This window comes from Cataglyphis hispanica, chromosome 5 (assembly GCF_021464435.1).
Source record: "Cataglyphis hispanica isolate Lineage 1 chromosome 5, ULB_Chis1_1.0, whole genome shotgun sequence".
In the NCBI taxonomy this organism is placed as follows: Eukaryota; Metazoa; Arthropoda; class Insecta; order Hymenoptera; family Formicidae; genus Cataglyphis; species Cataglyphis hispanica.
Window position 1 is genome coordinate 6,553,531 of NC_065958.1, and position 27,816 is coordinate 6,581,346.

The following is a 27,816-nucleotide window of genomic DNA, read 5'->3' on the forward strand; positions in this document are numbered from 1 at the left end:
ATCGCATTGCATGTTATCATTATCAGTGAGTATGTAGATTTCGTCAGGTACTTTTCCAAATTCCTGCGAGGCTGTTTTATTAGATGCATATACATGATCAAACTGTGGGCACGTAAGCTGCATTTTTCCGAAATCCGGTACCGTTTTAATACCGGAACAGTGCATTTAAACATTAATTCAGACCGCTGTATTAAACAAGTAGAAAGGAAATAATCGAAATATAATAAATGTAAGTATAATTAGCAATATGTAGCATATATTCGCAAAATTTAAAAAATAATAAATATATGCTGAACTTAACTAGAACTCGGGAACTCTTGCCAAAAATGATAAAATTTAATGTGTTTTAATATTTTAGAGGGGAGGGTGTCGTGTTAGATTCGCGAAGTTAGCACAACGTTTTTTCAATTTTGATTTTTTAATATAAGGAATGCGGAACTTTTTTCAATTTTTATCAGGAACTATAGAATTATGGAAAGTGCTATTAGAACTCTTAATATTTTTTTGAAATTTGTAAAACGTCGTGCCAACTTCACAAACACCAAAATTTGGACGAGCGCAGAATTTAGAACAAGATTATCTAAATTTATTTCTATTTAAATATAAAATAATTTTATATTTAAGACATTTCTCTATAAAAAGCTAATTAAAGAATTCGTGTAAGAAATAATTAAAAAGGATAAATATTAAATATTATTAATATCATTAAATATTATACGCGATGCATGTGACATTATTAGGAGACACGAATGTATTTAGCGCACATGCAGCAAATCGCGACGGGTTAGAACTACTTTCAATTTAATAACCCGGTTCAATTACCGTTTATATATAGCGGAAGACCGTTAATGCATAATATTACTTTCTACTTTACAACAAGAGAAAGAAAGTTGTCTCTATTCCAGCACAGTTTAAATGTAAGATGGTTTAACGACTGCATCTTATGCGCGTGTAACTCATCTGAAACGTGTCGCGGATATTTGAATTTCTGCAATACGCAATTCATCAACAATTAACAAATCCAGGATGATCGCCAATGGCACGGAATCGTTTTTTGCGGGTCACGAGTTGAGGGAACTCACCTTCGGATGGACCGACTACATTCTGTTCGGTGGTTTGCTGGGAATCAGTGTTCTCATCGGCATTTACTTTGGCTTCTTCAGCACGAAACAGGACAATACTACCGAGTATTTGCTCGGCGGCAAAACCATGTCTTTTCTTCCGATTAGCATGAGCCTCATAGCCAGGTGACTTAACATGTGTTTTCTGCATTTTGGCATTCACAATAATGATGTTTTCATCAAGAGAGGGATAACCTGTTTAATTAGAGAAGAAAATATAATTTTAATTTTTTATTATTTATTTAAGTCAGTTATCAGCGTACATTTTTTTAGATAAAATTTTCACATTTGTATAAAAATATAATATTACCTATACTAATTTAATCATGTCTCAAGTTAAAAAAAAAAGTTAAATTTCAAAATTTATTTTACATGAAATATCTCAAAATTGTTGCAATTATAGCAAAAATTAGGCAAAATAAAAGATTGTCAAAAGCAAAGAATGTCGAAAATAAAAGTAAGTCTTTGCTTTTGTTTTGTAATACTATTATGAAAGAATTGAGACTGAAGTGCTGAAGATGGCCAAGAACATTAATTGATCTTACGTACTTTCTAACTTCAAATTGAGATTCTGATAAAATAAGATTTACCTAGGATTAATTGAAAAATAAGATTTCATTATTTATTAATTCGATTTTTATTTCGCGCAAGAAGTCCTCCAATTTTTCATTGTTAATTAATACTCTAAAGCTATTGGTATCTTTTCGCGGAAGAAACTTTGTTGGAAAATTGATTTTAAAATAAGATGAAAAGCGATGATTCTGTATATTTAAAGATATGTAATAGGAAATGTGTTAAAAAACATCTTGTATAATTTTATTAAAACAATCGTTTTATATTAAGTATGCGAAGAAGAAGATCCATTTCTAATGGGGATAAAATTTGTTTCAGTCACATATCGGGAGTGTCTTTGCTCGGTGTGCCCTCCGAAGTGTATCAGTACGGGACTCAATATGCAGCGTGCATTTTCACATCCTTCATCTCCTGCTTCCTAATCATATTCTTATATTTGCCGGTGTTTTACAAGCTACAGCTGAAAAGCACTTTTGAATATTTGGAAATTAGATTCGCCAGGCCCGTCCGGATATTAGCATCCTTTCTCTACACTCTTTCGCTGATAGTTTATGTGCCGCTAATAATCTACGTGCCGGCATTAGCCTTCTCGCAAGCAACGGGAATGAATCTATATTATGTTGCGCCGGTCATATGCTTGGTGTGCATTTTCTACACGACTATCGTAAGTGAAATAAATTTATATATATATATATATTTATATATTGTATCGATTTTAATTATCGTTATAAATTTTAAATGTTTTTTAATTTGTGATAAGTATTTTTTATCGAAGATTGTAGTCTGTGTTGTACTTAAATTTTTTAAGGAAAAGAAACGTTTAATATGTTTGTAAATTTAAGAAGATTTTTTTTGAAAACATTTTTGACACATTTATAAAGTTTAATAGACATCAGATTCCATTCGATTACATTTGAATAAAGAATACGAGATACTGTTATCGTCTATTAACATTCGCACGTGCTGCATATTGAAATAAAGATTATCAAGATCGTAGAAATTGTACAATAACTGTATCTAGATTAGCTAGAAGATGAAAGTCCCGAAATAAAACATCCATGACGCGTCTTTACACGTCATCTTAAAGCTGTGGCATTATCAGATATCTAGTCTATTTAGATTAAACGTACAGCTGTGACAGTTAAATGAATAGCTATTTAGAGCAGAATTATCTAAAGGTTTGCTGAAAACGCGATTGTCGCCTTATCATTTTCAAAAATTGCTGGATTATTTATGATGCAGCATCGCGCGATGCGACAACAGAATAACGATTGTGTCGCCACGTCATTTGAATAAAATACACAAAAGCAATGACAAGATTTGGCGTCTATTTGTCTTTGTCTTTCGTTTGTTTGACAATAATATGCTACATATTCACATGATATACAATAGATACGTGGATTGTTTACAAGTAGGCGTTAGAAACAAGTTCAATATCACGATAGAATAGATTAGTAAGAACATGCGCTAATGAAGAATAAACGCTTTTTGAAAACATCTGATATAATTGTTTGTCTAAAATGGAACCTAGATAACTCGACGCGTGGCATCAATTGTGTTTCATACTGCGCGTAATACACTATAAAATTAATGTAAAAATTATTTTAAAAATAAGCGAGTCGCAGCTTTTTTTATACATATATATGATAAGATATTTATTTAGCGATAATGATTTATAGAATACACAAATCACGGCGTTCCATTGTAATGTCATTATGCAGTTGTGCGTTACGATATCTTCCCCCCCGGTTTACGTTTCACCGACTCCCCAATCGTTTGATTCTCCGCACGTCGCGCCGTGAGTGACACTGATACCTTTATTGTATCGCGAGTAATCTCTCTTTGAAAAAAAAAAAACTTATAGGGAGGTCTGAAGGCTGTCGTATGGGCGGATACAGTTCAGATGACGGTGACTGTCGGAAGTCTCGTTGCCGTTCTGATTTTGGGAACTATCGCCGTGGGCGGCGTCGGCGCGACCTGGAGAATAGCCGAAGAAGGTGGTAGAATTGTGTTTTGGAAGTAAGTACGATATTTTTGTGTATACTTTTTGTGTATACATTACAATCTATTAACAAGAGAGGATCATTATTAAAAATGAAACAACGAGAATGCGGATATATAAGCATTGTGTAAATTCGTGTAAATTGCATTGCTTTATTAAGAACCGCATATCAATGTCAATTAATTAAATTGCGTCGATTACGTTAATGTAAATCATTTTGGATTATTATTCCGCGCGTGTGTGTTTCAGCTTTTCTAAATCCTAAACTGCATTGTATATGTTATATTACTTCAGCTTTTCAAATATTAAATGTTGTTCATGCATCTACATATATATTTTACAGCTGTATTATCATATATATTTTCTCCGTAAGATTTTTGATATAGTTAGAATAAAAATTAATTTAATATCTTTTTTTTTCTATCAATTGTAGCATAATTTAAAAAATTACATAAATCATAAACACCATAAAAATCTGAAAATTATACATAACTTAATCGAACTTCTACGATAAATTATATTAATTAAATCTCTTTTACAGTATGAACCCCAGCCCTTTCATTAGAAATTCATTTTGGGGTATGTCAGTGGGAATGACAATGACATGGCTGGCATCGCTGGGCATTAGTCAAGTTTCTATACAAAGATTTCTGGCAGTGCCTACCATTAAAGAAGCGCAAAAGTAAGTGTGCAAGTACCAGAATTGCTCGAGATACGTAACAATTGTTTTATACAGGTATTTTCGTAGGTCAATATGGTTTTTAGCTGTAGGTCTAGTGGTCGTAAAATTCATCTCCGTCTTCACCGGTCTCACAATGTACGCAAGATATCATAAATGCGATCCCATAACTGCACACGTAAGTTTTGCCATTTATTAACTTTTAATTTATTACCTGATAAGTTTTGTGTATCTTCTATGAAGAATGCTTGATAAAAATCACATGAAGTTTTAAGAACATCTTTCTTTTTGAAAATCATTCTTCTTGAAATTTTAATATATAATTGATCTTTTTTTTTAACATTTTTTTAAATAGCAATAAATAAGTTTCAGTTTTAAGACTCGTAACAAAATGTTTTTTTTTTTACTTTTTTTACTTTTATTTTATAAAATAAATTTTTTTAATAAATTTATTTATAAACCCTTTAGTTTGGCTTAACTCTTTCAGCCATATTTTTATATCGCATCTCGTGTAGAGAGTAATTCGTGCAATTAAAGTAAGATTAAAAAGTCCGGCAATTAAAGGATTACATAAAAATGCCTCTCGTAAAGATTCCACTAAGGGAATTAACTTGTTTTCAGGTGGTAGCAAGGAGCGACAAGATATTGCCATATTACGTGCTAGATGTAGCCGCGGATGTTCCAGGACTTCCTGGTCTCTTCCTCGCCGGTCTGGTGAGCGCCGGTCTCTCGACGATGAGCGCCGGACTGAACACAGTCGCCGGCACGATTTACGAGGATTTCATCGATCGCTGGATGCCAGAGAGCAACGACAAAGAGACTAAAGCCGCCAACGTTATGAAGGTACAAAGACCGAACATATTATACAGATCCAAAATTGCGATAAAAACAAGAGATTTTCAGTCTCTTTTCCTCTTCCGTAATGCAATATTATTAAGTGCGATTCATTAAATAAAAATGATGGAAAAATTCAATCTCTTATAAATAGGCGATATAAGCAATGCATTCCATAAATCATCCTCAGGTCACGGTGGTTATCTTAGGCATCCTGTGCGTGGGCATGGTGTTCCTCGTGGACCGTCTCGGAGACATCTTCCAGCTCTCCCTGACTGTAACCGGTATCACCGCCGGTGCGATGCTGGGTTTGTTCTCGCTAGGGATGCTGGTACCTTGGGCGACGACCAAGGGGGCTGTAGTTGGCGGACTGATGTCGATGGTGACGATGATCTGGATCATCGTCGGCGCGCAATGGCATATGGTGAACCGTCGTCTCTACTACGAACCGCTGCCATCTACGACGGATGGTTGCCTGAACATGCCTGGTCTGTCGAATCGTACGGTTACAACGACGCAAAATCTGGTTCAAGTCGAATCCGTCGAAGACGAGCCTTTCTTCATGTACAGGATATCCTTCATGTATTACACGTTATTGGGCGCCCTGATTGTGATAGTGATCGGAACGATAGTCAGTTTCGTCTGCGGCGCTCCTGACTTGAGCGACGTCAATCGAGATCATTTCGCACCATTCATCACCAGGTAAGTGTTCGAGTACCTCGTTATGATTTCGAAATAGAATATATAAAATATAAAAAAAAAGATATTTCTTTCAAACTATTTGATTGGAATATATCATTATAAAAATTAATATAATAAAAAAAGATTGATCATATCTTTTTGTTATCCTCTATAAAAATCATTATGTTAAAGATTAAGGTGATATTCCGAAATTCAACTTATTTTAAATATTTTTATCATTTATGCATTTATACATAATCGTATATATTTATTCTACATTAATTTTTTATATGTATACTATTATATCATTTACAGATTTATGCCACCAAAAAAATATATGGAGGTGTCATTGCACACAGTACCAACAGCGTTGGTAACCAATTCAGAGAAAGAAGAACTAAAATCTTAAAACATGTATATTTTATCCTCGCAAATCTCACTTCTTCGCTATTACATAAGACATTATTACAAAAGAATATAAACGTGCGCTTGAACATTTGAAAAATCTTTTGATCACAAATTCTATGATCTCTGATAATATTACATACTTTATGTAATCGAATACATAAATATGTTAAATATTCTATCATAATCTAATTTCCGCTGAGCAAACTCAGATGAAGATTGTTTTGAAAGAAGGCTAGTCCAAACTTTTAATATTGATCAACATTGATACAAAGGTGTTTATATATATATATATATATATATATATATATATATATATATATATATATATTTCAACCGTCCAAGGAATAAAGAGAAAGAAAAGGAAAAAGCTTCAATCAATAAATCCTTAATACCATAAATTATTGGAAGACAGCGATCGACAGACAAACAGACGCATTTGCCGGGAGATAACTGTATCTAACTGGCTCGTTCAGAGTTGAAAGCACCCATTAGAACGTCGATGAGGGTGTCAAATTGACTAGATTATATATCTGCCCCACGCATCTCAATACAAACACACAAGTCTCTCTCATCTGATACATCTGAAGGAACGATGCCTATCGGATTAGGGCTGAATGTAAATGCGGGAGTTTTTTGTCAAGTCATTCGTCGAGTCTCTATTTAAAATCCGCGATGGATCGATTCTGCCGTCGCGGCGTGAACAAATTTTTTGAATCTTTGGCTCGTTTCTCGAGAAGAAAAAAGTAATGTTACCGATTACGAGCGATCGTTACGAATCCGAGACGACGAAGCGAAGAATTCTTACCAATATCCGAGATGCGATCTCTTGTCAACTCTTAGGCGAAGGAAATTCCGACTAAAAATTATTCCGCGGGAACATTCCACATTCACCGTGGAGAAACGGCGCGTCCTATCTCGAAGCGACGACCACATTCCACCGCAGAGCGTTTTATTTTATTGGACTGAAAGGTGTCAAATATAGGTGGCAGGGGAACCCATCTACTTACATACCGACACGCGAGTTTGAGAGAACCCTCCGCCTGTTCCTCCGTCGCTCTCCCCCCTCCCCCCCCTCCCCTTCTTCTTTCTATTCGGTTTGATCTCAACGTGTGGGTAAAATCCCGAAGTGAGGACCCGGTTCGCATTGTGACCGGATGACAGATTTTTGACAGATTCTGTCTGATTTGGTGTCGAGTGACAGACCTGAGAGGCCCGATCGCGCACAGTCTTCTCGTGGTTGGCGTTGGTACCGCCCCTCTTTATACCAAGTATCTTTCGAAAGCAACGCTTGACTATGCTCCGCTAATCTTTCTCATACTAATTATCTTTATAACATTATAATAGCTATAAAAATCTGAATTCAAAAAAGAAATTACATCTATATCAAAAGAAAAAGACATAATTCATTGAAAGTCTAAATTTTTAATTTCAAAGAATTACGTAGATTTATTGAAGAAATCAGTATTAATTGCAACAAATAACATCGATATATTTAAAATAAATCAAAGATTCATTTCATGGTTATTTCAATTAATGCAAAAAATAACTAAATTATTTTTTGCGTTCTAATCATATTTGTGTACTTTTATTACTTTTAAAATATAATTAAAGGCAATCTCTATTTTTATGTTCCTATATATAAATAAATAAAATTTTTTGCCTTGCATTTTTTATGTTATAGTTACCTACTCATAATCAGCTAGAGTCTCGCTCCAGACCTACATAGGTCAAAGGCAAATTTTCGGGTTTCGGTCACAGCTACTTTACGGTAAAGGTTGCTGGTTTTTGTGAAGCCACTATATGTGCGAAACCGTCATAAAAGGCCAGGGGGCTGCTACGGTATGGGATACGACTTATTTTGTCGACAATGCGCACGGTCAGGCGCTAGTATAAAGACGCATAATGCATCCCGGTAACGTGAAAATTATTCTGTCAAACATTCGGGTGTCGGATTTATGCCGGCGTTCGTCTATGACACGCTTCTTCGGAGAAGACACGTCAATCGCGGCCACTTTCGGCAGATGCCGAAAGGATGTTTCGGTCAATGAGAGGCATGCCGATTCGCACGCATGTTATTATAGGTAATAAGAATGTTGTACACGTCATATAGTGTTTAGTTTTTAAATAGTCAATTTACAACGATTTAGACATTTTCTGTTGAATGAGTAATATATTTTTAGAGCGTCCAAAAAATAATGACAATTATTAAATACAATATATCATGCACAAATAAAATGCAAAATTGAAAAAAAAAAGAATAGTTATGATCGATTATTGCAATTGTTTGTCAAAACTCTGCATTTGAAACTATCGATAAATTTATTTATTGGAAAATATTATTATTTTTGAATCGATTTCTGCGCATAAGATATTTCGAATAAACAGCACATTCGCCTTTTTTGTGAAAGATATTACTTTGAACCACGAGTACAACAAAATAAAATTGAGAAATTCGCACGGTTTATTTTTTATTTGAAAGAATTTCGGACATCTCGTCTCGTCTTCGATCGCAATTATTGTTTACATTGTAAAAACTGTCGCGTGACGAAGCACGAACACAATAGCTTCGAGACGAGACGGAAAACTACAAAACATTTCCCGCCTGCAGACACGAGGAATATTGTGACGTTTCTTCTCCGAGTGACATTCAATTTTCAGGCTGGTAACGTCTCGCGTGCCCCCGACCGCACGCACTGTATACGCTATAGAATAGAGAATACGATATATCCTTGCACATCCAACCTCCCCCTTTTCGTACCATCGATGCAGCTACTTTAGACGGGCAGCCGGGGTGCTTTCATAGTAAATACAAACAAACAACAATCGACCTCCGTTTCTGCCCACGAGATCGACGAGACGGACGAACAGAAGGTATATCGTATGTAGTGAATGATCAACTGACAGTTCTAATGTGATACCTCGAGCTCGAAATTTTGCGTTGAGAAGTCGATCTCTTGTTACCTTATCGTTCTACTTTTTCTTAAATAAAATGTAGTTTGTGAAAGGAGTAGGTATATAAAATATAAATTTTAAATAAGAAAATTATACCAGAAAATTTTGACTTCAGTAATCTATGTTTAATGCTATGTATTTTGTAATTCAATTCACACATTCGAGAAACAATCTATCTTTATTCAAAAAACTTTTATATCCACAAGAATATGAGTTAAAATGTATATTAGTAAATTAATTAATTAATTTTTAAAATTTTTTTTTACACAGAAAAAAATTGTATTTATCGCATCATTATTTTTTCTTATGTTATCACTTTTCTCACAGTTCATTCAAAGAATAATATGTTTGGATTCCAAAAAAGGAGTTGACTATCCCTGCTTGAGTACATTATACAACCCAACTAGTCTGTGAATATGAAAACACATCCAAACACGCGTTCGGAGAAAGAGCCGGTATGTATATGTGACGGACTAAATCGCACAAAGAAAACAGCCCAAATAGCTGCATAAAAGGTTTGTCACAGAGTAAAATATTCATTTTAAAAGTATTATTAACCGCAGTAATCCTGAAACTTTCCAATACATCTTGTGATTTTTATTTCTCTAGTATCTATATTCGTGATTTCTCTTTAACTAAAATGTGATCCCGAATTTTTCAAGCTTATGTAAAGTTTATGTTATTCTTTTAATATATTTCCTCTATCATAATTATTTTCTGTTTAATAGATAATATGTACTAGAAAATTAAATGTACATTACACTAAATTAACATTACATAAACAAGAAATTATAAAGATTTGAAATTTTTCGTCATATATATTTATTCGAAGAAAATATTTCATAAGATAACCGATAAAGATTTGCTAGTACATATAATTTTCTACTTTCAAAATGCATTTGCGAAATGATAAAAAAGTTTCTCGGTTATTTGAAGGATTTCATAATTTCATAATTTCAAAGGATTTCATCTTTCATAATTTTTGTGATATTAAATTTCGAGTTTGCTAAGTTTAAAATTAAGTTTAAAATTAGTATATAAAAATATAACTTTAATTATTTGACAAAAACTATACAGAATGTAAATAATTATGAATAATGTATTTATATGTTGGAATTTTTTTTATCTATCACATATCATATTTTTCTCATTGCGCGACTTTGTAATTAGTTTGAGAGGTGCATAATATCGGGCGAGATGAAAAGCAAGTTTGTCCGTTTCTAATTCAATGTATCGTATACGAATGTATATGCTGTCAACATAACTATACACTCGGCGAAAGAGGAGGAATATATATGTATCCTTGTAGCAGCGAGGTATAGATAGTACAAAGAAAGTTAGGATACATATACACGCTGCCGCGCTCCGACGCATCCCTCCCTCCTCCTGTCGCAAGGTTGAAAAGGTTACGTTTATTTTCCTATAATACATCTGTACAGGTTGTCTTAAAAGTAAGATGCATTTTTCCGAATAGAGCCATCAAAAAATAAACTAAAAAAAATGAAATTTTTTCCAATATTTTTGGCTATCGAGACATTGGGAAATTAAGTTTGCGGAATATAAATAAAAATGATAAAATCGCATCAATTCATTTAATTTCGAATTTTATTTCAAACTTTGTCTTAATAGGAGAGTTTTGTGTGAAACTTGAGTGTAATCTAACTATTTAACCGTTTTAAAAATATTATGAAAAAATTTATTAAATTTTATTACAAATTGTAGGCAAAGCTCAATAAAAAATACGTAAAGAAATTATATAATAACTGAAACATCCTGTACATCGTATTGTTATGAGATAGACGTCGCAACTATATGACGTATAGATCTTTTCAAGATACTTGTTCACAATGGACATCATCTTAACGAAGATATAGAAACTAAGTTTAATAGAAATTTCTAGAGAAGCCAATATCTCTAATAAAGATAAAACAAACACTTTTATTGTGAATTATATAAAATATATAAGAAAAAATTAAAAAAAAAGAATAAGATATATATATATATATATATATATATATATATATATATATAGAGAGAGAGAGAGAGAGAGAGAGAGAGAGAGACGTTTATTATTGCAATTATTTTACAAAGAAAGAGAGAGAAAATTGGAAAATTATATATTATATAAAATACATATATATAAATATGAAAAATAATATAAATAGTTTTAATTTCGTAGATAATAAAACAGATCAAATTAATTTCTTTTTAGATTGTGATTTCCACTTTTCAAGGTTTGTTATCTCTAGGGCATAACTAAACTGATACATGTGCTCTCTCGCGCATCATTATACTTGTGATCCCGTCAACCGTCGATATCAATAGCGGACGCGCAGAATCACGTTCGCGAGATATCTGGAATTTCCGGGACTTCCGCCAAACACAGTGGCGCACATGTATCGGGAAACAAAAGAGAGGAACAAAAACACGAAAAGTCCGTGGACGCCGCGCGCGGGCTTTTGGCCTGACCTCGCTTTGCCACCAATTAGCATCTCCCTTAATGACGATCGCCGAGCGTACCCGCGCGCTCGCGTGACGCTCAACACACGTGTATGTATACGCACACGACTTCGTCCGACGCCCCACACGTACGATACGAGACGAAAGGGAGACACACAGTTGCGAGAGATCCATAAAAAAAAAAAATCCTTCGTGCCCCCACCGTTCATATGGTTGCCCCCACTATCGCGATCTCGCCCTACCAAGCTCATAATGAATGTAACGTGCGTACCCCTGCGGTACCCACTCTCGCATGTCGCGCTTCCCCCACTCGCTAAGCTTTCGTGAAAGATCTTTATTTTGATCGTCGACCGATTAACGGCCACCGAGAGCGTACTCTCCACGCCTTCGCCACGTCCGTTGAACCAATCGGCTCACGTGCCGCCAGCCATTTTGGTCCATGCGGAGGCTGCGCGCACGTGCACCATCCTTTACCTCCCTTCGCCCTTGCGGCTCGCCGCGAAGGGTGTTGCCTCGTAGATGTGTGCTCTATCAGCTGTGTGTGTGTGTGTGCGTAGGCGCGCGCGCGTTTGTTCATCGAGGCAGAGTATTTCCATTGGAGAACAGGAGCCGCGCGAGGAAGCTGCGCTCGCTGTATCTTTCATCCGCGGGTAACAAACGCGTTGTCAACATTGCGAAAACCAAGAGTCGCACGATAAAGAACGTAAAATTGTTATCGAAAATGCGCGGCATGATCGCATGGCAAATTTTCGTTCGACGATATAATTGCGAACGTATGAAGAGGGCGAGGATTATATGGAAAAATTTCGAAGTTACATCCGAGATTTAATTCGAAGGATAACAAACAACGAACTCTCGCCTTCTCTTTCATCTCGCGGAGAGCGAGCGAACCTTCCGGATTTTCCCTCGTCGCGCATAGATATTTACAACGATCGTCGTTAAATCTTTAACAACGAACGACGGGGGTGGCAGGATGGGAGAAAAAAGGGCAAGAGATCAAGTTAAGAGCGCGCCCTCCGTTTCCACATCAGCGTTCCTCTTTCTTCTCGTCTACATGTCGAACATGTTTCTTCGTTTACGTACTCACGATGATGCGTGTGTGTTCCATCGTGATAGAATCCACGGGGGCGGGAGGAGGAGGAGGACGAGGGAATCGGGAGATTGCGCAGTCTCCTCCATTCTCCTCTCGCGCGGTCGCGCGCGCTTATGTATCATCGAGGTAGAGCTTATAACAATAGTAGAGAATAAGAGGGGGAAGAGGGAAAGAGAAAGCGAAAGACTGGAGGAGGAAGAGGGAAGAGACCAATCTTGCGAACCTCGCGCTGCCTCTCCCCGTCTTCCCCCAGTCTACCAATTCGCTCGCGGCATATCCTAGCCACGATGGTGGGATATTTTCCCGGGAGATGGTAACAGAGGGAGTGCATCAAAAGGCAGGACGATCCGGGACCTCCGTACGTCGCTAACATCGACGCGAAACCAATGTGCACGTGGGGGAAACAGGGGCGAACAGGGTTTTTCATCGGTGTAGGTGAACCTCCTCTCCGTCATACAGACGCGCTCACACCGTGAACGCGTATCCTCCACATATCGCGCTCCGAAAGGAGGTAGGCCGATGACAGAGCGGGAGGAGTGGTATCGAGGGCAGGACGATCCAGGACTACCACATGCGAGCTCGCTATTGTCAGAGTTCCCGTGCGTGTCCCAGAAGCGAGACGAATCCCGTTTGTGTGAGTGAATCCTTCCACCCTCCTACCCCCATCGTCCCCCTTTCTCCGCGCACACACTCGCGCCCATAGTTCGCGCGCTCTTGCTTGTCCTTTCCATTCCCCCCTCCTTCTCCTCCCTTCCCCACTCTTTTCCCATTCTCTCCCCGGCTGGTCGTGACGCCGTGTATCTCTCGGCATCACGGATACAAGCAGACGCGCGACGGCAGCGTCCCCGGAGCGGAGCGTGCGGGTTCATGGGGAGACGCAGGTCGGTAGGCTTTCTCGTTGACAGTAGTGGGGATCGTGTAACCGCGGGATTTGAGAGGAAGGGGATCGAGCGATTCAGGATTCACGTCGTGAGCACCACCAAACGGCGGTACCACGAAGCACACGGCGTCGTCGTCCTGCCATCGTCGAGGATCGACGCCGTCGACGGCGTTCGAGAGAGCAATACCCGGGTGGCAACGCTCGCTCGCGCGCGAGATAGACGTTATCGCGAGTCCACGTTGACGGCGACACGTTTACGCGTCCATCGACACCCGCGACCACGGCGGATCAACCATTCACGAAATGAGTAGTCACTTATTGGAAATATTCCCTTTCGACGTCCCGACGCGACGTCGGATTCTGAGTCATCCGCGAGGAACGCGATAATAACAAATCCGTATCACCGTCGTCATCGTCGTCAATCACGAGGTACATCGCGATACTCACGGAATCTTGACACTTTCGAAGTGACACGCGCCGTTCATTGAGATAATTCGCGAGTGACGACTTTACGAGAAGGAACAAAGAAGATAAGAAGAAGAAAAAGAGGACTGTAAAGTGGACGATAGCAGTAACACGTGGCAGTGGCAGGACGATAGCAGGACGTGGACAGGAAGTGGAAGCATCTACGCGAATCGTCCGAGGATATCTCCCCAACCGGCACGGGGCAAAGACGAAGCGAGAGTACATCGGGAAAGGTAAGTGAAAACTTGTCAGACGATAACTATGTAAAAAGTAAATACAAAATGACTTTTGAATGCTCCAAGTTTCGCCACTTTGTGATAAAAAAATCGAAAGAGACTCTTTCAATATTTTGAAAAATTCATATATATTAAGACATTCCTATTTTCCCTTTCATGAAGGAACAAATTAAAACACGATTGCCGAGTTATAAGATTTATATTATAGTTGTGTATTTGTAATTTATTTATATAAATTCTCTACATTCTTTATGTGCGATTTGAAGACTGGATCGTGTTACTCTGAGAATTTGCTCGCGTATCAATCAAGTATTGACATGTTATTTGACGATAACGATATTGTGTCGAAACATTTTTATTTCAGTTTTTTTTCTGCGGTTCTTACTAGAACACGTTACGTTCTGATGTAAATTAATATTGAATTTTAAATATGATTATTATTACATATTTGAAAAATATAAAGTATCGTACTATATATTATGCAGATATTTAGACGATAAAAAAGCATCGTAAATATTAATTGAAAGTACGTTATGCCTTATATAAGAACTGCCTATGTCTTATGTAAGAGCGCTGCTCTTATATAATATTATCTAAAAATCTCTAAAGATCCGTCAAAGCTTAAAAAATGATATGATTAATTTTTCTAATAATACATGAATGAATTGATAAGCGTCAATTTTAATCATTGAAGAATGTTCTTTCAAATTGTATACGTGCTTCAACTTTATCTAATTAATTTATTCTTTTCTTAAGCGCGACACGATCGAATGATAGATTTTTATATTTATTCAAATCGATCATCGAATTGTTCTCGCATATATTAAATGCAGAAAAATTTGTAAATGATATAATTTAAATTTCATTACTTATTGTTGTGATATTGATAAAGAAAATCTCATAAATAGCGTAAATAATAACGAAATCTAAAAAACACGCCTTTTGTTTACTAACCTCGTGTAATGTCAATCCAATCATATATAAGCTTTCGAGACAAAATTTAATACGTAGTATGTTTATTAGAGCGTTATGTAAAATGTAAGCTTTATTTTTGTATTCTTCTCACATTGAGCCGTCGGTAGGCTAAGTAAGAGAGATAATCAAAATATATTTACATGCATATTCGGAAAAATAGCTGAAAATGATATCTTTTTCAAAACAATTCGCAATAAATTTAATCAATCAAAACCTTCGATTTATTAAAATTTTCCGTAAAGTTTCTTTGTTCTATTTTTGGAAATAACTTCAATTAATATATTTTGTCATAGATCGCCAGCAAAAAAAAATGATATTAAAACATGCCACAATAATTACATTCTGCATATAGTTCTCTTGAAAATTAACGACGCTTTAAATTAAGGCGTAGAGGACAAAGTTTGTTGCTACGGTGTCAAGATATAGCTGACAAAAAGGCCACTGTGAAAATTCGTGGGCTATTCTCGAATTAGATTTTGGTCGAAACGCTGACGATTATCCCGACACGCCCTCCGATCGTTTGATTCACAGGAGAAACCTCGGACCCACCTCCGCTTTAGTGAGACGAGTGAAATTTTGGTGTTTGACGCTTGTCTAGGGGTTGTAAATTTCCTCGTATAACATGAGGTCAATGTCCTCATTCTTGACATTTCTTGACTTCTTGTGTTACGCGTCGCGTATAATGTAAAAGCGATTATTTGCGATATGCAAGCGCACATTGTAGATAATTCTTTAATTAAACATTTTTTGAAATCTATATTTTTAATAATGCATTATAAGTGTATATAGTAATAAAAAATTTATATCTTTGCATATAGTAATAAAGACAAAATAATGTCGAAAAACTATTATTTTATTATTTACTTTATAATTATTTTCTAACTTCTTGAAAATGACACTAATATGAAATATCTCGACGATCGAGATTATAGAAATTTTTCGATAATTTTCTTATCAAAATTAATGCGGACGTTCATTTAGAGAGAACGGCTCGCAGAAATGATCAAACTGCACATAATCTTGACAATAATCTTAGTTGAACGATGATTATATGGATAAGTAGATCGGCTTATTAAAATTTCAACTGCGGCTTCATCAAACCGCAAATGAAAGAGCGTAAAAGCGTGCGTGCGCAATTTTGTGGTCATTATTCGCGCGACTGAAATTGGCGTAACGGTTGATGGTGGATACAAGTCTTTTTCCGCGTCGCTTATATGAATCCTCGATCAACCGTGCGTCTCTGATAAATGAAGTCGCGGAAATCGGCCGCTCCGAAAGAAAGCGACGACGAGCATGCACGGAGAAGCGGCTTCTTGCGTAAGGGGACGCAAGGAAGAAAAGGGAAGCGGCGCGGCGCCTTTTCGCACGTATCACGCTCGTGAGTAGCCTCCGGTAGCCAGTCGCATGCTCGTTCTGTTAATTGTCGCCAATTAACGAGGTACACCTCTCGCCGGTCGTCTCACCTTGCTTTAGCCGGTGAACCACCTCCTTATCGACTCTATTCAGGATCGCCGCCGTCTTTTCTCTCCGCCTCTGCTCGTACACTCTGACGAGCAGCGGTAAACCATCGTTCGCGCTTTTGTCGGCATAACGCCACGTCATCCCCGCTAATCGTCACGAAAAGTACGCCGCGTTTATACGACGTCCTCTCGACGATAAAGACCGCTACTGGCCGCGCGAGAGAGTGAAACGCGCCGCGCGAGAGCATCAATCTTTGTACCGATTTCTTTGGCCGAGCAGCGACCGTTCTAACCGCGGTGTGGGATCGGTAATACGAGTTTAGTTACCTATCGCATCGGGATTCTGGCACCGAAATCGCCGCTCGTTAGCCAAGTACATTCGCGCTCACGAAGTGAACTTCGTTGAGAAACCTGGGCGAACAGAGAACATGGATTTTTTTCGGAGCGTTCACCAGTTTATTTTCAATTTTCTACCGCGAAATTAACTTCTTCCGGCGAAAATGATGGTTACAGTCTCAACCGGCCACGATATTATGAATGAATATACTTGAGACATTTCAAATCGTTATTTATCAAAAATTTTAGCAAGTGACTTTTAGCACAGGTGACCTTTTAGCAGGTTAATTTAATTGGTTTTCTTTTTTGTTATTGTGCAATGTCGTATGTAATCTTAATTGCCGAGCGGTCCATTCGAATTCAGGAATCGAAAGTCGTATAGGTAGAAGATTTTTTTGTTTGTTTGTCTCAGTGTTCTAATGTTTAGATTTAAGATGTTGCTAACAAAGCATCTATATTTATCAAAGAATCAAACAGAACAATAAATATCAATTAGTAGTTACTAAGTTGTTTTAATTCTAGTTAGCTGACGTATTTGATGGATTATATATTTTCATACTAATGTTCGAATCAGATATCCAATATATCCGGTCTCAATCCGGTCATCACGCAGATGTTAGAAATGCGGTATTTTTCTTCCCAAAGTTATTATTCAAAAAATATTTTTTCTTGAAATACATATGTAATTAACATATACATTTAATTAACATAACTAGAGTCAAAGTCACGAAGTCTGAATTATATATGATATTTGATTTGAATATGAAAGTGGAGTATCGAAGAAGCAATCAATTTTAAGGAATCGATTTCGATTAATTATTACGCCTTTCAACGTCGCGACAGAGCCGTCGGGCATCGTCGTCTCCGGCTTCACTTTCACTCGTATCGCGTCCCCGCAAGGTTCTCGCGATGCGAGGTAGTAGTACCGGCGTCATCTTCGTCCCGTGGTGATTCTCGTGGTGCCCTTTTTCTCACAAGTCATCTCCGTAGGTGACGCGCGAAGTTTTCACGGCGAGAAGTGGCCGACGACGGGGGGTTGGCGATATACGTCTCCCGGTCCGGGCCCGACCGAACGGGCTGACGGACAAACGCACAATGAGAACGTGGAATGCCCCGCAGAGCCAGACATGAAGACGTCACTCAGAAATGGTAACGGCCAGAGCACGGGGTCAGGCCCGACCTGACCGTTTCGAACTGGCTCCGTAGTACCAGCTGCGTTCTCTCGTCAAGTGAGTCAGCGCCGATTCGTGCCGATCCGTCGCGTCCGGGGCACAGCTTTCGGAACGAAATTCCTTCCGCGGCTATCTTTATCCGTATTGTCGAGCTCACGCGGTTGGTACACGGTTGAACATTGTCAAAATTCACACGATTCATGGTAAACAGATAGATAAAAACAGTTCCAAAGTTGGGTTCTTTCAGATGCCTGAAAACGCACATGATAATGAATGTTTACTGTATACTGACAGTGCAACGAAGAAGTGAAAAAGAGAAATATATAAATAAAGTTTGCAAAAGAATAGAGAAGAAAATTAAAATCAAGAATTAATTATAGTGGAGAAATTAATGTAAAATATTATATGATATTAAAGGAATATATCTTTCTGATTTATAATTAAGTAAATAACAAGAAGTTAAAGAAATGATAAATTATTTAAAAAATATTTTTAAAAACATGGTTAAATCAAATTAAAAAAAAAAAAAAAAATAACGTAAATATATACAAAATCTTTTTCTGCTATTTTGCAACAATTATTATAAAATGTTCGAGATGTGCGCCAAATTTGTAATTGAATGTAGCAAATATTCAGTGAATAATGTGCATATTCGCGCTTAACGATTCCGGGAATATTCGTCTACTTCGGAATATAAAGCGGAATCTGTCAAATTTTTTCGGAAATTCGACGGCGAGCCCGGCAGGACGCGACGATTAACACCAGGGAGGCGAGATATAAATCTTACGCAATTTAAGCTCGAGCTTCGCGCGACTGACAATGAATGGCGAAGCGCCATTTCAGCGCTTCGTTGGCTCGTAATGCGGCCGTAAATTAAAACCCCGCGTCGATTGGTCCACGTTCACGTCCCGTGATTTACAAGCGACGACACATCCTCACGTCGCGTCCAGGAAACACGTTCATCATCTATCGCTCTTCTTGTGACATAAGCGTTTGCTCGGACGAAATTTCGCAACGCCTTGGCTGCTCTTAAAAAAAATGTTCCGCGCAAGACCTACGTTTACTCGTCCGAGACTTTCAACGGAACTTTATCACTACTTTATGCCTATTAAATGCTCTTGCTTCATCTAATCGCAATAAATTATTTCACGATAAAAGCATACCGTTGTATATCGTCGATGCGACTCGCACTTAATCTGCCTTCTGTTACGTATTGCATTGAAATAAGAATCCTTAACATCTTTCAAATTATCATGGGGAAAGAGTTTTAACATGTTTGCAGTTTCAAAATTTAACTTAATTTGGCATTTTAAATTTAGGTGCTATCATACAGAATAAGTATTAGTAAGCCGTTATCCGGTTACAACATAACTTGATAAGTTGACATTAGCTTCAACAAAGTATTGGTTACTAAGATTAGTAAAGTGTTTGTCTTATATAGGCATTAGACTTTGTAATGCTTAACAAACTTCGAAACGTGTGACTACATAAATAAACGTATTTGTATGCGTATTAATGTGCGTTTATTCGCTGATTTAGGCCGGCAAAATGCGAAATAGTTAAGATATGCCAAATTGTCCTCTCTTAAAATCCTCGGGGATTTTACGTCCGGCAAAGAAAATCTGTTTCGACAATCGCGTCATCTGATCTCTCTCTCTCTCTCTTTCTCTCTTTCTTTTGGCCGTATGGCTTGCAAATAATTCCGAATCAATTCGAAGAGCCGCCGTTACAGGCAAGATGACGATTATCCTCGTTCTGGCGTCTCATGCGGCGCAGGCTAACAGACTCTATCTACAGGTACTAACCACGTTCATACACGGACACATCTTTCTTGTAACCACAACAGAGACCCCCTGGACCGAAATAACCCGCCTCATTGTTGCTTTCGAAAACAGCCATCAGCTCATCCGGTTTCTTTCGATGACGAATGCTCTGAACTTTTAGTTTTCGCCATATTCTCTTTTCCCTTTTCTCTTCTTTTCCGGCGGCGCCAATTAGTTTCGTGGAAAACTGTCGGGCAAGCTGACCATTTCTACGAAAAAAGTTGCCGGGACTCATAAACATTTGGTTGCCAAGCGTTGCTTATATTTGATGCATCTGTCAATTTCTGTCAAATATCATGTTCTATGTCAATTTTTGGTCAAAAGAGTTCGATTGTAAAGTTTTGACGGTGGAATGCAAAAAATTTTAATAATCGGGAGAACGGTATCTTCAAAGAGAAGCAACAATTTAATGCAAAGCAGCAAAAATAATATTTATAATATTACAATTAAATCAAGCTTTCTCTTTTTTTCCAAAAATAATTATGATTTTTAAAATTAATATGTCAATTCTATTAAAATAATAATATGCAAATTTCCGACATGTATATATTTTTTTAAAATTATTTTTATAATTATTATTTTTACTTTTTAAATATGGCATAACATGTATTAAAATAGATAATTTATAATATATAAATTTTATATATATATATATATATATATATATATATATATATATTAATTATATATATACATAATATGTGTGTATAATAAAAAATATAATAAAATAATATTTATTAATTATTATACACTTAATAAATATATAATTCAGACTCAATAAATTATTAAAAGAGGAGAGGAGAGTTTAGATGATCCAGATGATCCAGATTAGAGTGCAGTAAATGAAATACAATTCGCGAATCTATGAGAGAGGGAAAATGTCGGACAGATGATGAAATTCACATTTTTATTCGAAGGTTGCTTATACTTAATCTCAGCGGAGATGACAGTTAATATGAGACGTTTCCGCGACTGCATCTGAATAGAAAGATCAAGCGTTAAAAAAACTGATTATCCTATTCCTGGTTAAATCGAAGATAGAACTACTGACGTTTCTACGGATTGGGGGATACGGGCACAAATCATTATTAACGACTGTTGTAGCGCGACAGCCGTTGTGCATTTTGTGAAATATCGCGAGCGGCGGAGTTTTATTTAGCAGCTTTGATCTAACTTGGGGTCTACGATTCGTCTGTGATTCGCGCGAGAGAATTACGATATTGTTTTCGCAGTTTGAGAAACAGTTATTAATCTTAATGGAGAGCCATACTTCATTGCACATCAATATTTTGCTTTACATTAATAAATCTGTCAAGTGGATGAAATGTTATTAGTAACGTGTCATATAAAGCAATTGCGTCATATAAAATGTAGATGACAAGTTTTTAATTATACGTAATATCATATATTTTACGTAAACAGATACTGTTACATCTAGTCAATGCAACATTCTTGCGAACATGCGCATAAAACTTTCAGATAGCTTCGTATATCGTATATAAGCGTTGAAAAGATCATGGCGACCTTTTAAGAGCTAATTTATTCGTATGCTTGGAAAGGATCAACAGTTATACAAATAATGACAAGTAGTATGCGTATCAAAATGAAAAAATAACTGGCGATGCCTGGCGAGTTGATATTCGCTCGGGCAAATTATATCGAAGAAAATTTCGATTTGAGAAAAGTTCGGTATATATCTCTAGTTTAAATCATTATTATACCTGCGTACTCTCCTACGAAATTTTGTTAAAATTCACATTTATATTATATCACGAATTAAAGTCGCGATATCTTTATTCTTTATATATAATAGCCAATCGCTAGAATTCTTTATCTATCTTTCCTTATTTATCTTACATAATCATATCACGATATAAAGAAGCACTTATTCACCCAGACGGAGGAAAAAAGGAGATAAAATAGACAGAATAGAAACGAGTCTTTTTTTTTTTTTTGAGAAGGAGAAGAGAGCCCCAAATTTCACGGAATCGCCGCGAACGCCTCGCAGTCTCGCGCGGCGGCGGGAATAATTCTAGGTAGAAGGCCGCATCGATTTCGTGGATAGGCGTCCTATCCGTGGCGAGATGCTCTCTCTGAAACCGTCGGTTCGGTTTATAATAAGGCGCTATAATACGCCGAGGACTCGCGCGCGCGCAGGTGTAAGGAGGTGTCCGGCACCTTAAGGCTTCCAGTAGGGTCGAACGGAGCGGCATATTTCATCCATTGTCGCCCCTCAACTCCGGCGGCGGCACTTTTCAACTTTTTATAGAGATTTTTATACCGCTATATCTATACCGCCTCCTCTGCGCGAGTGAGAGCCTTACGGGAGTAGCCCGTCGAGGAAGAGGACCCGCGGCTTGTGAGAGAGTGAGAGAGAGAGGAGAGAGCGCAGGACGCGGAATGAGGGGGAGGGTTCGCCCCATCGTGCCTGAATATGAATATAATAATGAGAACGGGTTTCGTCGTCGTTCCGCTTCTCCGCTTCTCGTCCTTCGGCTTCGTTCACGGGATTTCTTCTCTCACGTACGACAGCTAGTTGCTCCTCTCTCTCTCTCTCTCTTTTTTTTTCCTCATCTCCTCCCTGGTTTTTCTCGCTCTTTTTCGTTTTCTCGCCTGCAAACCTGCGCAGATACATGTACGCTAGGCATAGTGACAACAACAAAACTGGACGGGTGTCATTGCAGGCCTGCTAAATTGCCTCTCTCACGTCGCATCGCATTTTGCGATGCCGCGATTGCAAGCTCTCTCTGACACGAATCGATCCGCCGCCGGTTATTGGACGCGCACCTGCTAATGTATCCTCGCGCTAGTTGCCGTGCAAACCGTATCATAAGAGAAATGGTCGATGTAATATAGTTGGATGAGAGTAGGAAAATATGTGGACGGATGCGCGATATCGAGTGCGATATATTTCCTCCTAGCTTTTTATTTCGTCGATACCCTCACTCACAAAATATTGTTGCAAAACACGATTATTCTCTCTTCTAATACTTTAATCTTTTCACTAAAGAAGATAAAAATTTATCCATACACAAGATAAAAAAACCGTGCTATAAGTATATTTGACGTAATTTTATACGATCACATTTTATTCGGTCTAAAAAAAAAATTTTCTTATACTTATTTTAATACAATCAATTTCTAAAATATTTGTGTTTTTCAAGAAAATATTTTGGAAAATAATGTATACACACCCATTGACAGAATATCCGAGATATAGTTAAAGAAGCACGTGTTTCGAAGTGCATATGCGAGAATGTGTGCGAGATATCGAGGTGTAAGGATTAGTAAGTGGTTAGAGGACACTTCACATAACACACAAAATGCATATGGATTGTATTTCGCGGGAAATTCTTGAGAGTCTATGGCGTTTAACATTAAGACTACTTCCTTTAAAAGACCTTTTGTTTTACGAGCAATTATAAATTGTAAACATATCTACACACGATATAATTATAAAAACATTTCGTTTATTGTATAACGAATTTTGGATATGTCGATTAACTATCGAAAATTCCTGAATTTTGTCAAAAATTCTAGGAATTCTCTAAATACAAAAGATCCTCATGAAATATTAATCTAATTATAAGAGCTTGATTTAAATACGACTTCATTTTTCTACGCGTTCGAGATCTTTCATTGCATCGTGTGTACATTCGTTCATTGCAATTCGGAGAAAATAAATATTTTATTTTTGAAATCTGTTGCAGAGTTTCCTATCGTTTTTTCGATTCGCGTATATGTTAAATGTAACAATGAATGTGTTGAAAAATGAAATAAATTTTAAATAAAATGTGGTCGTTTGTTTCTGATTTAAATTACTTGTTAGATTATTTTTTATGCCCAAACATGCTTTTTTTTTTTTAGTTGAACAAAAGTTTTAATCTGATTGATTCTTATAATCCCATTTATCCGCAATATAACACTGTTATTAGATTCGAGAAAATTATATATTTTTTAGACTGTTGCAGCTAAGGATTATATATTTATACTGTATTTTTTATAAATTAATAATGCGCTCTTTGCAAAAAAAAAAAAAATATGTTGAAATCTCTCTCTCACCACTTCGCAGAGATCTGCATCGTGTCTTTTGAAAAACTACGGACTTGTCGCAAACGCAAAATAATGAATTGTCTCGTTAATTTTCGCACGCGCGACATTCTCGATAAAACGGAGAACCAGTTCGAAGAGTTCTCGTTTTTACTCGCATCTTCTCAGGAGAAGCAGCGGCTTCTTAGGAGCTCCCCATCAATTAATTACCCGATTAATCAATGTCGAAGGCGACCGTCGCATGCGCACACGGAGGCATTCGCAGCTTCCCATAATCGCGGCGAACGTCTGCAGAAGCACAGAGATTGCCGAAAGAGAGAGAGAGAGAGAGAGAGAGAGAGAAAGAGAAACAGAAAGCGGCCTTTCTCTTCCATCTCTTCTCTTTGTCTCTCTCTCTCTTTTCTCAGGTATAGATCACGAGCCGCGCGAGCAATAACAGCGGGTGAAAAAAAAAAAAGGAAAAGATACGTCTACCGCGCTGAATCTTTTCTACGAAGATAACGAACGAGAGTCTGATAGTCGGCGTAATCAGAGAGAAAGAAAGGTGATGAGAAATTGGTGAAGCGGGGAAAGGCGTGGGTACGGTGTGAGAATGAGAGGAAAGAAGAAGCGAGGAATGTCGTACACAAAGGTGTTGAGGCCGGATAGTAGCGAGAGAGTAAGAGAACCGAAGAAAAAGCCGCTGGAAAAAAGGTACGGCCGGAGAGAATAAGCGCGATCTTCTCGGACAGGGCGAATACGAGAGAAGAGAAAGAGAGAGAGAGAGAGAGAGTGTGTGTATGTGTATGAGAGAGAGAAAGAGAGAGGAGACTCGGAGCCCTCGGAGAAACTCGCTGCATCGGTGGAGAGATGCGTGTATATGGTTATCGATATATTACGGAGGGAGAGGGAGACAGTGTCGGTGTGCGTGCAAAAGGGTGAAAAGGAGGGACATATTTTATATTTATGGGTATTTGCCGCTACTGTGCTCTCGCGCCGACGGCTTGCGGTAGAGAACTAACCGACCTCCCTCTTTTCCCTCCTTCCGTTTCCTCTTCACCTCTTCACTCTTTCTCTCTTTCTCCCTCGCTCCTTCGATGTGTCGAGTATATTCTGTCGCGCTTCTGTGGCCTCTCTCTCTCTCTCTCTTTCTCCGACTATCTCCGTTACCTTCGTCGTCGTGGAGGACGCGCAACCGGCGGCCGGACCATGTGTCATCTCCGGTGCCATCCCATATTCCGTTCCTACCATGATATGCTCAAGGCTCGTTCCACGCTCACGCTGGATATCCTTTATAGGTGTGCGCATTTGTCCCACATCTATATATAGACGCGGGGTGCCGTGTATGGGGTACAGCCAGCATCATAAGGATCCCGAGGAGATCAGCCATTGCCAAGAACGTCGCACTTACGTCCAAATTTTTCGCGTAGTATATGAAAATCCTCGGTTACGAATGTGTAATGCTCTTGCTCAATATAGAATCGTGGGCGTTGAATCGTGCAATTTGAAAAAGCCAGATGATGGCGTAAACTTTTTGATTTGCTTTTTGTGATTGCGAGAGAATTTGCGCAGAATTTTCTGATTTCTTGTTTGGCAGCTTGTTCCTTTGGTGAATCTTTTGAGAGAAACGCATATGTGCATGTGTAGACGGTTTTTCTTTGAAATATTTCGTGTTTTGATTAATTTTATATATTGTTTTGATTATAATTTTATAAATTTAGATCTAAAGTGATTAGATATGTAAAGATATATTTAAAATTAATAAAATTCATTGAGTTGCACGAGATGCAATGACCGCACAGTTCATAATTTATAAATCTGATGCAATAAATATACAAGATTAATTAGGTGCGAATAGCTGTTATTTAGGAATGTACTGGGGATACATTAGTTTCGAACGCACATTTGTTTAGACTCGCAAAAGTCTGTAAGCGTAGAAATAATTATGTAATCGCATTGCTATGCAAATCAAGAGAAAGAAAAAGAAAGAGAACCCACATACACATAGAGCTTAGACCGTAGAATTAGTCGGACATGCTAATTAGCATTGAGCAAAGTTATTTCCAACGATAATTTTCTATATCCTCTCTCTCCTCCGTCTGTTGCAAAATTTTATAATATTACAATTAATAATTTATAAATCTGGCTCTGAAATAAAAAAATACATAGCGTCAATCTTAATGTGTATGCGTGTGCATGTATATGACACTTGTTTTTTTTTTATTAAAAATATATTCTGTCTATCTTCGATAAAAATATCGAAAAAAAATACAAATTCCGATATCGAATTTCATGGATTAGAATCGAATTAAAAGCTCGTTATTATTCATACACTTCGTTTGGCGTTAAATCTGAATCTTATCTTGCGTTGCTATCCGAGTTGCATTAAGATCATCTCAAGTATTGACAAGAGTCAATTAATTACACGAGAAATATCAAGTAGAACCTTAAGTGTAGAATAAAATGTTTGATAAAACAAATCGCATTAACGAGTATAATTCTCTCTTCTCGGCAAAGATGGTGGACGCGATTTCTTATGAGGACTGTACGTTTGCGGAGTCATCGGCACCTCTTCACCCTCCTCTTCCCCCGCCTTCCTTCCTATTTCGATTGCCCTCCCCGCGCCGTCCTGGACTTTAGCTTTTGCATGCATTTGCCGAAGAATTTACGAGCGTAGTTTGTGACCCGGGCCACCGGGTGCCTCATCCCTTAATTAAGGATTGTGCCACCGATATACCGTCCCCTATGTGGATATGTCTTTTCTTCGCAGCGCGATCGTGGCTAATGGCCTTGACCTCTCTCCGTCCCGCGACGAAACATAGATCGGACAATGAGTTCGAAAAATTCTGATCTGAATTTTTACCTAATAATAAAGAATGGATATCTCGAATACTTACTCATCATAATATCATTGTAGAAGAATAAAAAAATTTTGAAATTATTTGAAAATTTTACATCAATGAATTAAACATTTCTCAAACGTACAAAAAGATACTTGTGTGTGTGGGGCTTTTTAATATAAGACAGTATTAATCATATTTGTGCAAGAATATGAATATAAACGTGATAAGAGGATAAAGTGGACAGAGATTAGAGTGCATATTTTTTTCGATACGCTCCGAAAAGCATCGCAGCGCGTTTCTCTATCAACAAGTGCCTATGCTCGCGTGATTCAAATCATCGAATTATATCAGCATGCGAATCGCTTACCGCCGCTCGCGTACCAGCCAGCCAGCACTCGCCTGAGAAGAGGATCGAACGAGAGGAGAGATCGTGTCGAGCACACCGAGCGTGGATCCTTAATGCGGAGCGACTACGGGCGACGAACCGTGAGCGCCCCGTCTAATGCCTTCTAAAAGCATCCTCCGATGCGAAGGCACGCGGGGGATGGAGTAAGGGCGGCTCGGACGAGAGAAAATACGAGGAGCATTAACGCGCGTGGCTCCGCGGGTGAAAAGCTACGGGGGCGAGGGGGGGGGGACGGCGGCAGAGGGAGAGCGAAGTGAAAGCGGAACTCGAAGAAACGAGATGGGAGCTCGGGGGACGGAAGTAACGTGCGGAAGCATTGTAAAGTAATTTGCCGAGGCGTGTCCAAGATGAGAATCGAAAAGTCTCTGCTTTCCTCTCGTCCTTTCTT

The 27,816-nt window shown here is 37.9% G+C and overlaps 2 protein-coding genes across 4 annotated transcripts in view; both read left to right on the top strand.

Annotated features, from left to right (window-relative positions):
- The first annotated feature begins 31 nt into the window (after positions 1 to 31).
- LOC126849992 (sodium-coupled monocarboxylate transporter 1-like) lies at positions 32 to 6,589 on the top strand. 2 transcript variants are annotated; one of them, XM_050592532.1, is made up of 9 exons: positions 32 to 229; positions 906 to 1,247; positions 2,013 to 2,358; positions 3,559 to 3,713; positions 4,238 to 4,378; positions 4,445 to 4,553; positions 4,997 to 5,218; positions 5,400 to 5,911; positions 6,206 to 6,589. In XM_050592532.1, the coding sequence occupies exons 2-9, from the start codon at positions 1,027 to 1,029 to the stop codon at positions 6,297 to 6,299; spliced, it is 1,800 nt and encodes a 599-aa protein (XP_050448489.1). In that variant the 5' UTR covers positions 32 to 229; positions 906 to 1,026; the 3' UTR covers positions 6,300 to 6,589. The 2 variants fall into 2 exon arrangements, with proteins under 2 accessions (XP_050448489.1, XP_050448488.1); XM_050592531.1 differs by having other exon boundaries at positions 1,026 to 1,247.
- A 7,214-nt stretch (positions 6,590 to 13,803) lies between these two features.
- Positions 13,804 to 27,816, top strand: part of LOC126850015 (homeobox protein OTX2-like) — a 50,000-nt gene continuing 35,987 nt past the window's right edge. For both annotated transcript variants that reach the window (XM_050592598.1, XM_050592599.1), the window contains exon 1: positions 13,804 to 14,381. The gene's annotated coding sequence lies outside the window, so the exon portion shown is untranslated. The remainder of the gene's footprint in view (positions 14,382 to 27,816) is intronic.

Bases quoted from the DNA above. Each gene is read 5' to 3' on its own strand.
- LOC126849992 (XM_050592531.1), top strand. The intron at 2,359-3,558 runs GTAAGTGAAATA...AAAAACTTATAG, and splicing joins GCATTTTCTACACGACTATC to GGAGGTCTGAAGGCTGTCGT. The intron at 4,554-4,996 runs GTAAGTTTTGCC...ACTTGTTTTCAG, and splicing joins GCGATCCCATAACTGCACAC to GTGGTAGCAAGGAGCGACAA.